We start from the raw sequence: 14,190 nt of genomic DNA on the forward strand, positions 1-14,190 counted from the left end.
CTCTACCTTCTTGGTTTAGTTCAGTCGCTCATTCAATATATGCTTACTGAGCCCCCACATGGGTGAATAAAACAGACAACAGTCCATTTATGGAACTCACACCTTACGAAAACTAATTTTCATGCTTAAAGGCACAATTCCTATTTATCAGGCAACCCACTGTCAACTACACGCCTACCTCCTCATTTGCTGGCAAACAGCTCCCTTGCTGGAGCTGAAAGGGAAGGGATGGTCCTGCCTCATTTTGACTACATGTGCTCTGCACTTTCCACAGGGCATTTTGATCCCCCTCTCGGCCGCCCTCCCCCTGGCTCTAAGCTGAGACTTCACTGTCCCCTGTGAGAGCTCAGTGAAATATGTGGGTCAGGTAGGGCTCATTAGTACAAGATGGGAAGCACGAACTAGTGATTTCAGCCACAGCCAATGACGTTACCAGGTCGGGCTTTGAGCTTTATTGGTGACCCTATCCCAGAGCGACCCCTCAGAGAGGGTTGGCCTCCTGCCAGATGAGCTGAGCATCCATGTGTGCAGATGCTTCAGGTGCAGTGTGGTGGACGGGCTGCAGGGGTGTCAGCTACACTCCACGCCAGCATCCTCACTGTGGTTACAGTTATGAGAGCCCCAGCTGCTCTTGTTGCAACTCCATAGGGACCCCTCAGTCCCCTGACATGCGACGTTATCCAGCCAGATCGTCCCAGTGCCTGGATATGGGGAAAGCAGGGAAAAAGAGGAGAGCAGGATTAGAGCCAAACTTCCATTTGGGATAGGCTGTCCGTTCCCCCTCACATCCACTCGGGCCCAAGATGCTGATGGCAGGTTTACTCTCTTATAATGACTCTGCCTCCCTCCTGCTTTCTACCCTTTGACAAAAGTCTCATCCAAAGGTTAGATGAAATAGATTAAGTTATTTAATCTATTACTGATTACTAATACTTAATCTCTGCACTGTTTGATATTTCCTCCTGGGGGTCTCCCAGTGTTTGTCTCTTCCTGTTTATTCCCTGCAACTGTACCCACTTTCCTCAAATGCCCTTTTAACCAGGCTGTTCTCTGGCTCAACAGCATTCACACATTCCTCCAAACCACCTCCTTCTGATATAAGTGATTTCAGATCAAGAGCACAGAGGAAAACAGCAGGATGACAGATAGTCCCGACTTAACAATGGTTTGATTTACGGGTTCCAACTTTATGGTGGTGTAAGAGGGATACACATCCAGTAGAAATCATACTTGGAATTTTGAATTGTGATCCTTTCCCAGGCTAGGGATATGTAGGTCGATGCTCACTTGTGATGCTGGGCAGCAGAAGCTCCCAGTCAGCCAGACGATCAAGAGAGCAAACCACCGACACACTTACAACCATTCTGTACCCAGGCCACCAATCTGCTTGTCACTTTCACTACAGTATTCAATCAATTACGTGGGCTAGTCGGCACTTTATAATAAGTAGGATTTGTGTTAGATGATTTTGCCTAACTGTGGACTAAATGTAGGTGTTCTGAGCACCCCTGAGGTAGACGAGGTTAAGCTATGACACTTGGTAGGTGAGGTGGATAAGATGCATTTTTGACACAATGTTTTCAAATTATGCTGGGTTTATTGAGATGTCACCCCATTTGTAAATTGAGGAAGATCTGTACCTGATTACAGGAATATACACTTTTACACACGATATACAGCATGGCAATCTACATAAGTGTAATCTATGTGAGGAAAACATATACTTTAAAGGAGTTTTACAATCCAACTGGAACTCAGATTAAAAAGCACGTAGGCCCTTCAGGGTGGTGCAATATGGGCAGAGAGCATCTGGGGATGAGGGCAGGAGAAGCCGGCCTAGTGGCCCTGCAAGATCAACGCTTGTGTCCAAAGAAATGGTCTCAGTCTGGGGACTTAACTCTTTGGTTGAAATTTTGAACTTTTTGCTGAACGATACAGGCCGAGTCTCTAGCATCCCAGACGTCTTTCCAAGACTGATTTTAGGAAGTCCCTGCTCTGATTTGTTTTCTCTTTCCTTTGCCCCTTCTTCTTAAAGGTGATCACAGCATGGCCCATCCTGGCTTCTGGTTTCCAGATAGCTGAGATGAACACATGTGTTTGCCGACCCTGCCACTTCCCTGTTCTCCCGGGGCCAGCAGCTCAGCTGTCCTTCAGAGAGCCATTGGCTTGCAAACACCCCTGGCCATGGAGCAGTCAGCTTCTGGACAGCCCCAGGCAGTGTCCCAAGCTGGGTCAGCGATAGCCCCAGCCAAGCTCTGGCTGTCCAGGTCTCCTTTGTTCTGGGGTGGCCAACCTGGAAGGATGGCAGACAGGGCCACTGAGCAGCAGGACCTCTCAGCTGCTTCAACCAATCCTTTTAACTCCGACTCACTGAGTCACTTGTAACCAAAGAGAAAGCCTTCAGGGAAGAGGCTCCTGGAGGAGGACCCACTCACCAGGTGGCATTGAGAAAAGGGCTGTCCCCCGGGAGTAGCCCAGCATGCGGCAGAAGACGGTGGCATCTGAATTGTCCCAGTCGTCATCGCAAATTGTCCCCCAGACACCGTTGTAGTAAACTTCAGCCCGGCCCCGGGTCCTAGTGCCCACGATCCTCACGTTCACCAGGGATTCACCTGGATAAAAGACAGAAGGGGAAGAGGTGAGGAGAGGCTTTGTGTGGGTGACGGTTCTGCCTTTTCATTGTTGGCAATTCTGTCATGGGGCGGGGGGATCCCCAGGCTCGGCTGTCACTGGAGCCCAGAATGTTCCTTATACGGCACCAACGCAACCCGGCGAGCAGCCTCTGTGCACCTGCCGCTGGACTCACACATCCAGCCGGCCGCATCCTGCCTTGGCTTGTGGTGACAAGGAAAGGAAAAGTGGAGGGGGAAATGGAAGGAGGGAAAGAAGGGAGGGAGGGGATGGAGAGAGGGAAGAAGACAGAAAGAGAAGCAGGGGGAGGGAGGAGAGGGTGGGACATCTCTGGGCCATGAGCAGGCTTAGTCCAAGGCCAAGCCTGGTAGCTCTTTCCCCAAATGAGGAATCTCTCTGAGAGTCGGCGTCTCTCCCCTACCTCACCTATGGTTTTCTTTCTTTTTTTTTTTTTTTCACCTCTGGTTTTCAAGTGCAGAGTTCCCTCAAAGACACAAATTAAAGAGAATAGAAATACTAATTACATTTTTGACCTTTCTGGCCCTGTGTTCCCTGCTGTCCAGGAGATCCTGTCACAAAGGAAGAAAACAAAACCCATGCAATTTATTTTTTAAAAAAGATTTTATTTATTTATTTGAGAGTGAGCGAGCAAGCAGAAGCTGGGGGTGGGGAGGAGTGGGGAGGGCAAAGGGAGAGGAACTTGATGTGGGACTGGATCCCAGGACTCTGGGATCATGATCTCAGTCCAGCCGAAGTTAAGCAGACGCTTAACTGCCTGAGACACCTAGGCATCCCAACCCCACACAATTTAAAGGAAATCAAGCCAGGATCCTCTCACCCTTCTTTGCCAGCGATGGGGAGGAGGGTGGGGTTTGGGGAGGTCTCCTCCAGCTGTGCCAGTGACCTGGCATCATGGGGACTGGATGTATCATGAGAACCAGTGGTTGAGCAAGATGAAACAGGCCTGAGGTACTGCAGGAAGGATTTGCAGTCAAATGCTCTACCCCTGAGCTATACCGCCCCGCAGGAAGGATTTAAGCCAGATCAGTGAGGAGCACTTAGCAGGTAAGAGACAGGGAGTGGGAAGCATCTCCTTTGTGGAAAGATCTGGTGGCCAGGGCATGGCTGGGCATTGCATCTACCCCTCTGAATGCCCAGGCTGTGCCTTGCTCACTTCTGTGTGCTCAAGGCTGAGGTCAATCTCAGCACGGAACTCATCAGGGAGCCAATAAACCTCTACACCTCTGGTTCTGAAGACCCCCAAACCCCTTACAACAGGGCCTCTCCTTGGAACCCACAAATCACAGACTGAGGCCTTACCTTTCATTCCTGGTTCTCCTTTTTGACCTTTCAGGCCAGATGCACCCCTGGGGCCTTCCAGGCCTGGGCTTCCCATTTCTCCCTTCATGCCGGCAGGGCCTGGTAAGGAGAGAGACCACTTCAGTCAGATGCCCTGCTCTGCTTTCCAAGGGGGACCAAGGGCCTGGGTCTTTAATGACCAAACTTTCCCACCATCATGAAGGGGCTTTTTGGATGTTCAGCCTGTGTCTTTGGTCCAGCTGGGAGGGGTAGTGAGGGTGGGTGTGTAGGAGGTGGGTATTGCTCTAATCTCTTTACTGACTCTCCTGTGGATGCTGGTTGAAAGCACACAGGTAAAAACAGCTGACAGGATTCCCCAGACATTGTTGGTCCTCCTCAGACCACCTAATTGGGTAGAAGTTCTAGCCATTCTGGGAGAACCTGCTAGAATGTTTCCGGACCTTGAGATCTCCTTTAGTATAAAGTTCAAATAGGAACTGAATACCCAGCTCACAAGGGAGAAAGACAGTTCAAGAAATGCGTCTGAGATGTTTCGTGTTGGCATTCATGAGGGCAGGGCTGTGGAGAAGACTAGAAGTGCTAGGTGGGAAGTGTGCTCAGTGACTGACCACAGGCCAGGGCTTGGAAAACTGAGGTGATCCTAAGAAGCCAGTGGCAAGCAGCAGGAGGAGGACAGAAGGAGCTTGAGGAGCCCAAGGCAAGACAGAGATGGACCAACCAGCTATGGGGTAGCAGATAGAGGCTTAGCAGCCAACCTGGCACCTGGAGCAGAAGGTTGCCCAGCTCCGTGGAGGCTGCATGGCCTGAGGCCACCAGCTGACCATCGGCTTTTGTGGTCACCCTTTCTCTACCCTCAGCTCGGCCTCTCTCTCTACTGCCTCCAGTCACTGAGTTTTGTTGCTCTTTGGGTTTTCCAGGGGAAGAATCTGAGTCCTGAGGGACAGAGTGGGCCCAGGCCACTTGAGGGTAAGGTGACAGGAGCACGTTCAAAGTCAGCAAGACCTGTTCTCCGAGCACGAGCCTTTCCAGACATCGTTTGGAAAAATTAAAATGAAGCCGGCCCTTTACCTGGAACTCCTGATTCTCCTTTTGTTCCTTTTTGTCCTTGAAGTCCTAAGATGGAAATACAGGAAAGGGGGGGGAGGAAGATAATAAAACTTAGATATTAGACACTTTTAATCTTAGACAACCTCTACCTTTTGTCTGATTAATGCAGATGGAAAGATACATCGGTTCTCCACAATTGTTTAAAGCCTCCTTAGCAGAGCATAAAAGGAGACAGACCGCAGATAAATGGGGACACGTGTTTAGGGTGAAGTAGAAATGTAGTGGATAAAAGTCGGAGGCAGACAGACAGACGGACTCCAGATTTATGGGCTGGCCTTCTTTGTCCGATTATAGCTTGACTTGGCGTATCAATCCAATCCCATTCCTCCCTGCTGCATGTTATTGGAAAAGAAGCAAGAGATGTTTTGAAAATAAAGTCATCTTTATTTTCAGAAGATTGTGGAGGGGACTCCCTGGCTATCAGGAGTGTTGGCGGCCCCTTGGCCACAGCCGATGTCCCATAGCATTTGCTGGTTCATTTCACTGTGGCCCCAGAATGGCTAAAGATTTGTGTGGCCAAAGGGTCTCATGTCCAGAAAGTAGAAAAATAATCACCAAAATCATCGGCAATGATCCTATTCGTGGTTCTAATATGAAAACTCCTTCCCTCCTCTCTCCTTCTCTCCCTCCTACTCTTTCTTCCATCCTTCTACCCACTCATCCCCTTATTCACTGACCTACACGGAAGGCCCCGTTCCCAGCACCGTGCTGGGTCACAGTGAAGTAATATACTTTCTTGGTTTGGCAACATTGTGGCTTCTTAATTTTAAGTGCCAAGACTGATTTTATTTCAGAGAAACAAGACTCCAAGACACACAAACTGGGGGAAAGGAAAGCTCGGTACTGACTGTGAAATACCAGTTAGGAGAGGGCAGCCAGGGGAGCCCTGTGCTCACTACCACACCCTTGACTGGTGTGCTTCCCATGGTGCCAGCCCACCCTGAGGGGGTCCACCTTGCCCCCTGCCAGGGGGAAGTTCCTACCCGAGCAAATTCCTGCCTCCCAGTTCAATTCCTGACTTTCCTAAGCACCTACTGTGTGCTGGTCAATGGAGGGCAGGCGAGGGGCCTGGGGGGCCTCTTCGGGACCCCTTTCTGAAATAATAAGCAAGGGAATCTGGCTGCCAGCAGCCCTTCTGATGACTCTCCTTCCAGGCCAGGAGCTGCCTGGAAGTAGGCCAGAAGAACCAGGAGCTCAGGGTTACTACTTAGACCTTGGCACCAGAAAACCAGGAAGCACTGGAACAATCTGAGAGGATACCTAGTTCAGCCCTTCATGTGAAGGAGGGGACAGCATGAGGCTCAGCAAACTTCTTCTAAAAGCTGGAGGAAACTCAGAGGTCAGACCCTAGCAGGCAGGCCCCAGCTTACACAGGCCATTTGCACACACTCCAGTCCCTCTTTTTAGAATGCCTCCCTGCTTCTGTCCCCTGGAGACCTCAGATCAAGTCTATAAAACCTGCTAAGTTGGCTGATGTCACATGACTGCGAAGCCCTCTCTAGGCTCGCCTATGGATGGTGTACTTTCTCCCAAGACAGCAAAGTGGCCAGAGTCAGGCAGCAAGGGCTGGCGTCTGCCTTTATGACCTTGAGCAAGGTGCTGCCCTCTGGGAGCCTCACTTTTCTGCTCTAGGTCTCCTGGCTGCCTCAGAAGTGGTCATGAGACTGAAATGAAGTCGTCTGTGCCACGTGCTAAGACTCGTGTCTGGTTAAGTGCTCAGTAAACGCTGTCACGGGGACCCCATGGACCCTGCATCTGTCTCCACTCTGCAGCGAGGGGGTTGGGGGGCCCGCCTTAGACCCTGGCCCACATGAGCTCTGGGCTTAATGCTCAACAAGCCCCATCGTTGTTTGCTGTGACCTGAGGTGGCCCAGCAGAAGTAGCACCTGTTTCCTCCACTCATCAGCATCTGAATTGCACATGTCAAGATTAGAGAGGAGAAGCCACACTCAGAAATCTGTCTTTGGCTGTGAGTAAATAGAAAAAACAATCCATACCTTGACCCTTGGCCCTCTGTCTGCATCCTAGAGAGTGCCATATTTCGGGAAACTCTACCTTAAGAGTCTGTCCCTGAAAGCATGGCTCAGGGACCCCAGGCCCTTGTGACCTCTTTTTATTGTCCCCTCCCAAACAAGTGCCCATCTGCAGCTGTCCCCAAAGCACCAAATAACAATCATACTTTGTACAGAGAGAAATCATAGAGACTCACCTATTCACTAGGTCCGTGGTCCCCATGGACTGACACTCCCCCACCTCATTTCACAGCCTCCTTCCCAACTCTGCACCAACCTGGGACCCAGTACCTGCTGCTCCCTGCACTGTGCCAGGCACCCTGCCAGGGACTTTATATACACCCTTGTTCCACCTTTCACCTGCCCTGCAAGGTAGGGCCATTTTCCTTTATACAGAAGAGAAGGAAGTCCACAGTCACAGATGCTAGGTCATTTATTCAAGGTCACACAGGGAGGGAGCAGTGAGGTTGGGTTGTCACCCCGGTTTGGCCTCCCACTGAATGCTATAGTTCCCTGTGTCCCATTAGCATGGCTTCACACCTTCCTGGAGTTTCACTCGGGCTGTCCAAAGATACTCCCAGCCCACCCTAGGCCATCCATTTCCTCTAAATGAGTAGTCAAGCAAGGGGTGCATCAGAATTATCTACACTGGGCTTGTGAAATAAATGGGCTTGTCAGGCTCCACCTGAGTTGCTGATTCAGTGGATCAGGGATAGGGATCTGAGACTCTGCATTTGTAACAAGTTCCCAGGTGATGTTGATGCAGCTGGCCCTGGGGACCGCATTTTGAGGGGTACCACCCTAAACAAACCTCACAGGCACTTTAAGTACCCACTCCCAGCCCACCTACTTCGAGCAGCCTTCCTGTCTTAGAGGCAAACAAATGCTGATTTCTCCTCTTAACCACAGCTAACTGGGTTTTCCTGGATATCACACACGTATCAAGCTGAGAGGACCCAAATAATTATTTGTGAGGTGTTTATTTAGAGAAATGACTTTCTTCTGAGAAAATCATTTAGTTAGAAAGCACACATCTCCGAGGTTCCTGGGTGGCTCAATGATTGAGCGTCTGCCTTCGGCTCAGGGCATGATCCCCAGGTCCTGGGATCAAGTCCTGCATCCGGGTTCCCTAGAGGAAGCCTTCTCCCTCTGCCTATGTCCCTGCCTCTCTCTCTCTCTGTGTCTTTCATGAATAAATATATAAAAATCTTTAAAAAGAAAGAAAGCACAGGTTTCCTTATTGGTTAGTGTTGAGCTGGTGTTTTGCCTAAAATCTTAGAACGTTCTTGCTCTGAGGGGAAATTGCCAATTTCAAACCCAGAGTGTTGTCAAGCTAGCAAGGACCTGGATATTATTCTAGACTATTCCTCATATCCTACAGGGGAGGAAACTCCAGCCCAGGGCAAGTTGAAGAGCAAGTCTTCCAACTCTGATTTAATGTAGAAATTTCCAGTACATTAGGAAACTCTTTAAATACCATCTTGACATACAGGCTAAGTGCAGCCTCGCAAATTGAGGATGAGTTTAATAACTGCCAGATTAAGCTATGGGGCAAAAAGTAAGATGGTGGGCTAGAGACCAAAAATGGTATGCCTGTAGACGTTTGCAGGTATCTCTGAGAAATTTAGAGGAAAATGAGAACAGGTTTTATAAGTGACAACTTAGTAATGGAAATTGGTAGAATTTAATAAATTGTGGAAGTAACTCAGTACTTAGATACTGGGACTGGAACGAACTGAGAAATTATATTCACAATATAGGGCTTAATTGCTATTATGAATTATGCTTTGTTGCTTACCTTCAAAGTAAAATGTCTTAAAATACAGGTGAGAAAATGGACTTCAGGTTATTTTCATTTTGGCTTTGCCCAAGAGGAAAATAAAAGGACAGAAAATTCCGATTCCTGTTATGTTTTAGATATGAAGGCTGTTGAAATGCAGAAATTCTGATCTGGTGTTTTGAAATGTAAGAGTTTGGCAGCTTCTAATGTCATTTCATGAGATGGGATGATAGAAAGAGAAATGCCAAGATTACAAGAGGAAGTAAGACCTTCCTCATTTACAAACAAACTTTGAGATGGCTAAGGGATTCAGAGCTAAAATTAATTTTTTGTGGGTTTTTTTTTTGCAATCTTCCCCCCTCCCAAATCAAAGGATTTCATAATCCTTTGAAAAAACCAAAGGTTAGAAAAAACTAAATTTGGTGGGGAGAAGGTTGGTAAAATGCTGTTTTGTGAATGGTGAAGGAAATGACCATTGGAGAAAGCTCTACTGAGTGGTAATATCCTATGTAATAAACTGTGGTTTGTCTTCCCGACAGAATGAAAAAAATTTCCTTTTCAGCATCTTTTTTTTTTTTTTTTCCTTTTCAGCATCTTTAATCTGAGATGGCTCCTTTCCCTCAAGGGGGTGTCAACACAGTGAAACATTGCACCAGAATGTATTGGGGTGCAGTAAGTGACCGTTCACAATAATAGGAGGGTGTGGTGGCTGAGCCAAGATTTACCCATCTGCTGTGGAATAAGAACTGGAGGCGATTCCAACTTCTCTAGAGTCCTACATTCTATGTTATTCACACAATCTGGAAAAGCATCACTTTGGAATCTGACTTTGGGGTTAACTCCTAGATTCAGAGTATATTAACTGTGAAACTCCCAAAGGGAGGGTTCACCCTCTGGGAGTGTTTGCTCCCTCGGCTGTAAGATCGTGATGATGAAACTCAGGGGTGTGAGCAGATGAACTCAGATCATGGGAATAAATTCCAAGCACAGTGCCCGGCCAAGGGGCATTACTCTAAACAGACTGATCTTTTTTTTTTTTTTTTAAATAATGAATGCTCAATAATGGGATCTGGCTGTTACCCAGGTCAAATGAAGGCACTGTAATTTCTCTGTTTTCACCAGTGAGGCTGGATATTCTCTTGAGAGATTAATGACTTTATTTACAAAATGGGAAGTACATTGGATTGAAAAACTGATTTGATATAACCTAAATTGGACAAACATCATAGTACCTCTAGTTTGGGGAATACCAATGTTCTGACATTGAAAAGTATGTATTATCTTCCATGATGAGAAGGTCTGACTCTCACCACCCATCCTTCCTTTTCTCACTTGAGAAATCTAACCTTTCCCAAAAAATAAATAAATAAATAAAAGGAGGGCGCATTGGTGCCTCAGTGGTTGAGCATCTGCCTTCGGCTCAGGGCATGATCCTGGGATCTGGAACCAAGTCCCACATTGGGCTTCCTGCATGGAGCCTGCTTCTCCCTCTGCCTGTGTCTCTGCCTCTCTCTCTGTGTCTCTCATAAATAAATAAATAAATAAATAAATAAATAAATAAATAAATAAAACAAAGCCTGTTGAATGAATAAGTAAATAAATAAATTTAGAAAATTAAATAAATAAATAAGAAATCTAACCTCTCCAAGGGTTCATTAACCTCTGACTTTGGGATGATATATAGACCTGCCTATGTGCAGCCAGATTATGGACCTATGGGAATTCCTTCTTGAGATGTCCATGTGAGTCATTAGCTACTAGATCAAGACAAGCCTGTGGGTTTGTGTGGAAGACCTATGCAATTTTACATAAGTCGTAATCATGACATGCTCCAAATTGAAAATGTGATCACCATATTTACTTGGGTAGACAGTAAGGAATAACCCTTAGAATTTGCCTGGTTGGTATTCACCGCTAGGCCTGATTGATGGAGATCCCCCAAAAAGCTCAACACATATACAGGAACTTGATAATGGATTTAAAATGATCCCCAGGCTGTGGGCCAAAGGTCTCTGTGCTATAAGGGAGGTGGGTTTTGGGATAAATAACAAAGAGCCATAGCAGGGCCTGAGAACATCATGTTTCTGTCTCAGGATGAAGGATTAGAGCTGTAGCCTCAGCTCTAATTCTTCCTGGACTGGGATGGAGAGAAAAGGGGTCGCTCATCAGAGTGCCTGATGGGTGTAGGGTGCACTTTCAGGCTGCCTGGGAAGGAAGAGAGCATGACAGAGGGTAATGGATAAGGCCCCCAGCTTTGGGTCAGCCAGGCTTGGATTCCAACTCTGGATGTACCACCTCCTGGTTCCTCAAGTCTGGGCAAGTCACTGTGAAATAGCACTAACAAGAGTGCTTATCTCACTGGGTTGTCATGGAAATGATCATTATCAGGAGCAGCGGGCTCTTGCTATGCAAACCCTCCCAGGATGTGGAGTGGAGGGCAAAATCCCCTACCCTCACACAGTGGGAGACACAGGCTGAGGGCCTGGGGAGTGGACACAGTGTCCCTTGTGGGTAAAATCGTGTTTTACCTCTAATGTCCTTTACTTAGTTAAGAACCATTAGTCTGGGAGTGGGGGGAGGCTGGGGAAGGGTGGGGAGAGAGACTCACTGTCTATAACTGAGGGACGAAAGCCATCATCACTATGAAGCCAAGCAGAAAACATGGGGGTAGGGCAGCCTCAGGCCCTAAGTCAGACCCCTAGATCTTATCTGGGACCAAGGAAGGCAAAAACATTTAAGATCAGAAGTGGCCAACAAGTCAGGGCCATGTGACCACCACACCCAGAATGTGAAACCTTGCCGGCTGCCTTCAGGTGGAGTCTACATGGTATCAGGTAGTAGATTCCTGGCTCACGCTGACACACAGTCCATGAGAAAGAAATCAGCTCTGAAGCTGGATGGACTGGAAGGAGAGAGGGTACTAGAGCTTCCTGTGCCTTGGCACCCAATAATTTTGGGAAAAACCACAATGGTTGAGCCCAGAGTCCAGGGTCATCCAGGAGGTGGCCCCACCCACCCCTCTGACCAGAGTTCTGACCCTCTCTCACATCCCAACCTCAGACGCCAGGGACAGCAGGCTGCAGAGCCCTCCCACACTCCTCTGTTGACTTCGCCTGCTCTGTTCCCTCTCTCTCTAGGTTTCCCTTCTCCTCCTCCACATGGCCAGGCTCCACTCATTCTATAAGACTCAATCATCACTCCTGAGCTGTTTGCCTTTGCCCAGCCCTACCAGACAGGGGACACTGTGAAACTGAAGCATTTAGCTGAATTAAGTCACATTTGTTTAAGGAATCAATCCATCCATCAGTCAACTGCTTGATCAATGAGCACTGAGTGGACCTGCCCCTAGTGCGGGTCTGCACACAGCCCTGCGTGGGCCATCAGGTTGTCTAACACACACGACCTTCTGCTCTGGCAGGAGGGGCTGCAGCAGATGATCCACAGCCATCCTAGGCAGCTGCACAGCCCTTGAGCTCGACCTTACACTGCTAAGACACCTCCGGGCTGCACTTGACTTTCTAAAGGGCATTCTGCACTTCTCCACGCAAAAGCCCACAACAGAGTGTGCCAGACAGAGTCTGGCAAGTCCGCCTGCCTGTCTCTGCACCGACCTATATGCATGAGGGCAGGCAGTGGGTCTAATGCATCATGGTGTCCCAACACCCACACAGTGGCTCAGACTTTCTAGACCATTGTAGGTGCTCAGACTTACTTGGTGACTAGACAAAATAGGCATTGAGGTTTATAAAGTCGACCACACTGGTCTGATGGTTTACAACCTAAACTAAGTTGGCACAATGGTTTGTAATGTAGATTAAGTTGGCATGAATGTTTATACAGTAGTCACTGTGAGTTTGGTTACTGTGGGTCACTCCTCTCAGCCTGAGCCCCTTTGGGAGAATATGCAAGAAGGGGTTTCTTGACCTCCCTGCCCAAATCTCCAGAGCCCTGACCCTTGGGGCCCCATTGCAAGTCAGCTGGAGAGAACGGAAACTGTGAACACAGCTGGAAGGCAGGCCAGGAGACAATATGAGGCAGCTGCCCTTCACTTCTCTTTAATGGTAGAAGTTTGGTCATGACATTGGGGCCTTTCAGGGACCTTGGCAAGGAGAGGACAGCCCTAGGGCTTTGAGCTCAAAGGGCCCTGGTGGAAGAAAGCATTCTCCTTAACCAGGGTACCTCAGGGGCCAGAGCACAAGCGACGCTCTGCCTCCTTCTGGTGGGCCCACTGGGAGGCAGCCCTCCTCCCTGTCCTTCCCTGACACCCAGGACCCCACCCAGCGCCTACCCACACCCTCTGTTACCTGGCTCCCCCTTGCTTCCATTCTTGCCGTTGGTTCCAGGACTCCCGGGTCTCCCTGGTGGTCCTGTACAACAGAAGCCCGGAGCACATGAGGGCCGGGCTCCATGGATCTTCAGACATCCCTCCCCACGCCCACCACAGGCCCGAGGACCTCACCTGCTAGGCCAGGGGAGCCAGCGGTGCCAGGCTCACCCTTGGCACCTGGAGATCCTGCCGTGCCGGGGGCCCCGGGAAGACCCTTCTCTCCAGGTTGTCCTGCAAGTGACAACTGCAAGGTTGGTGTGGTCGCCAGAGAGCCTCGTTGCCCACCCCTCAACAGGTCCCTCTTCTCAGCAGTGACACAGGTACCTCCCACCACCTGATATGTTCCCCGGGGCAGCTTTAACCAACTCCCTTAGAAGCCATGAACTAGTCCAATCAGCAGGAGAAAAGTTACAACTTGAGCAGTTTGTTCATCTCTGCCACCATTCTGCAGTGTCAGGACCCACCAGGCACCCCAGGTTGTGAATGTCTGCTCCACACCCCTGGGTGGCAAAGTGTGGCGAAGCTCTGAGACAGAACACCAATCAAGCCTGTTCCTCAGGGCACCTGGGTGGCTCAGTGGTTGAGCATCTGCCTTTGGCTCAGGTTGTGATCCTGGGGTCCTGGGATCGAGTCCCACATTGGGGTCCCCACAGGGAGCCTGCTTCTCCCTCTGCCTGTGTCTCTGCCTCCCTCTCTGGGTCTCTTATTAATAAACAAACGAACAAACAAATAAATAATCTTAAAAAACAACAACAACAACAACAAAGCCTGTTCCTCTCAGGCAGGGCCAGGTTTTAAGAGGCCTCAAGGACTCTGGGCTAATGGTACAATGAAATAAAAGACAGTGGAGTCATGTCCTGGGTTTGATTGTGCCCAGCAGCAGCAGCAGCCCAAATGATCCCTGGATTCCGAGTTCTCACCTTGATCTCCTTTTGTTCCAGGAAAACCAGCCACACCTACAAGGAAAAAGGACTTTCAGGGATCTTGTTCCCCTGCAGCTCAGTCTGCCAGGG

General features: G+C 48.9%; 1 protein-coding gene across 2 annotated transcripts in view; it reads right to left on the reverse strand.

Annotated features, from left to right (window-relative positions):
* Positions 1-424: 424 nt before the first annotated feature.
* The window catches only part of MARCO (macrophage receptor with collagenous structure), a 44,879-nt gene continuing 31,113 nt past the window's right edge, over positions 425-14,190 (reverse strand). For both annotated transcript variants that reach the window (XM_038564978.1, XM_038564977.1), the window contains exons 9-15: positions 14,098-14,133; positions 13,310-13,408; positions 13,155-13,217; positions 5,020-5,064; positions 3,952-4,050; positions 2,436-2,612; positions 425-701 (exon numbers count right to left, since the gene is read on the reverse strand). In XM_038564978.1, coding sequence (XP_038420906.1) covers positions 571-701; positions 2,436-2,612; positions 3,952-4,050; positions 5,020-5,064; positions 13,155-13,217; positions 13,310-13,408; positions 14,098-14,133 — 650 coding nt within the window. In that variant the 3' untranslated portion in view covers positions 425-570. The remainder of the gene's footprint in view (positions 702-2,435; positions 2,613-3,951; positions 4,051-5,019; positions 5,065-13,154; positions 13,218-13,309; positions 13,409-14,097; positions 14,134-14,190) is intronic.

This window comes from Canis lupus, chromosome 19, assembly GCF_011100685.1.
Source record: "Canis lupus familiaris isolate Mischka breed German Shepherd chromosome 19, alternate assembly UU_Cfam_GSD_1.0, whole genome shotgun sequence".
In the NCBI taxonomy this organism is placed as follows: Eukaryota; Metazoa; Chordata; class Mammalia; order Carnivora; family Canidae; genus Canis; species Canis lupus.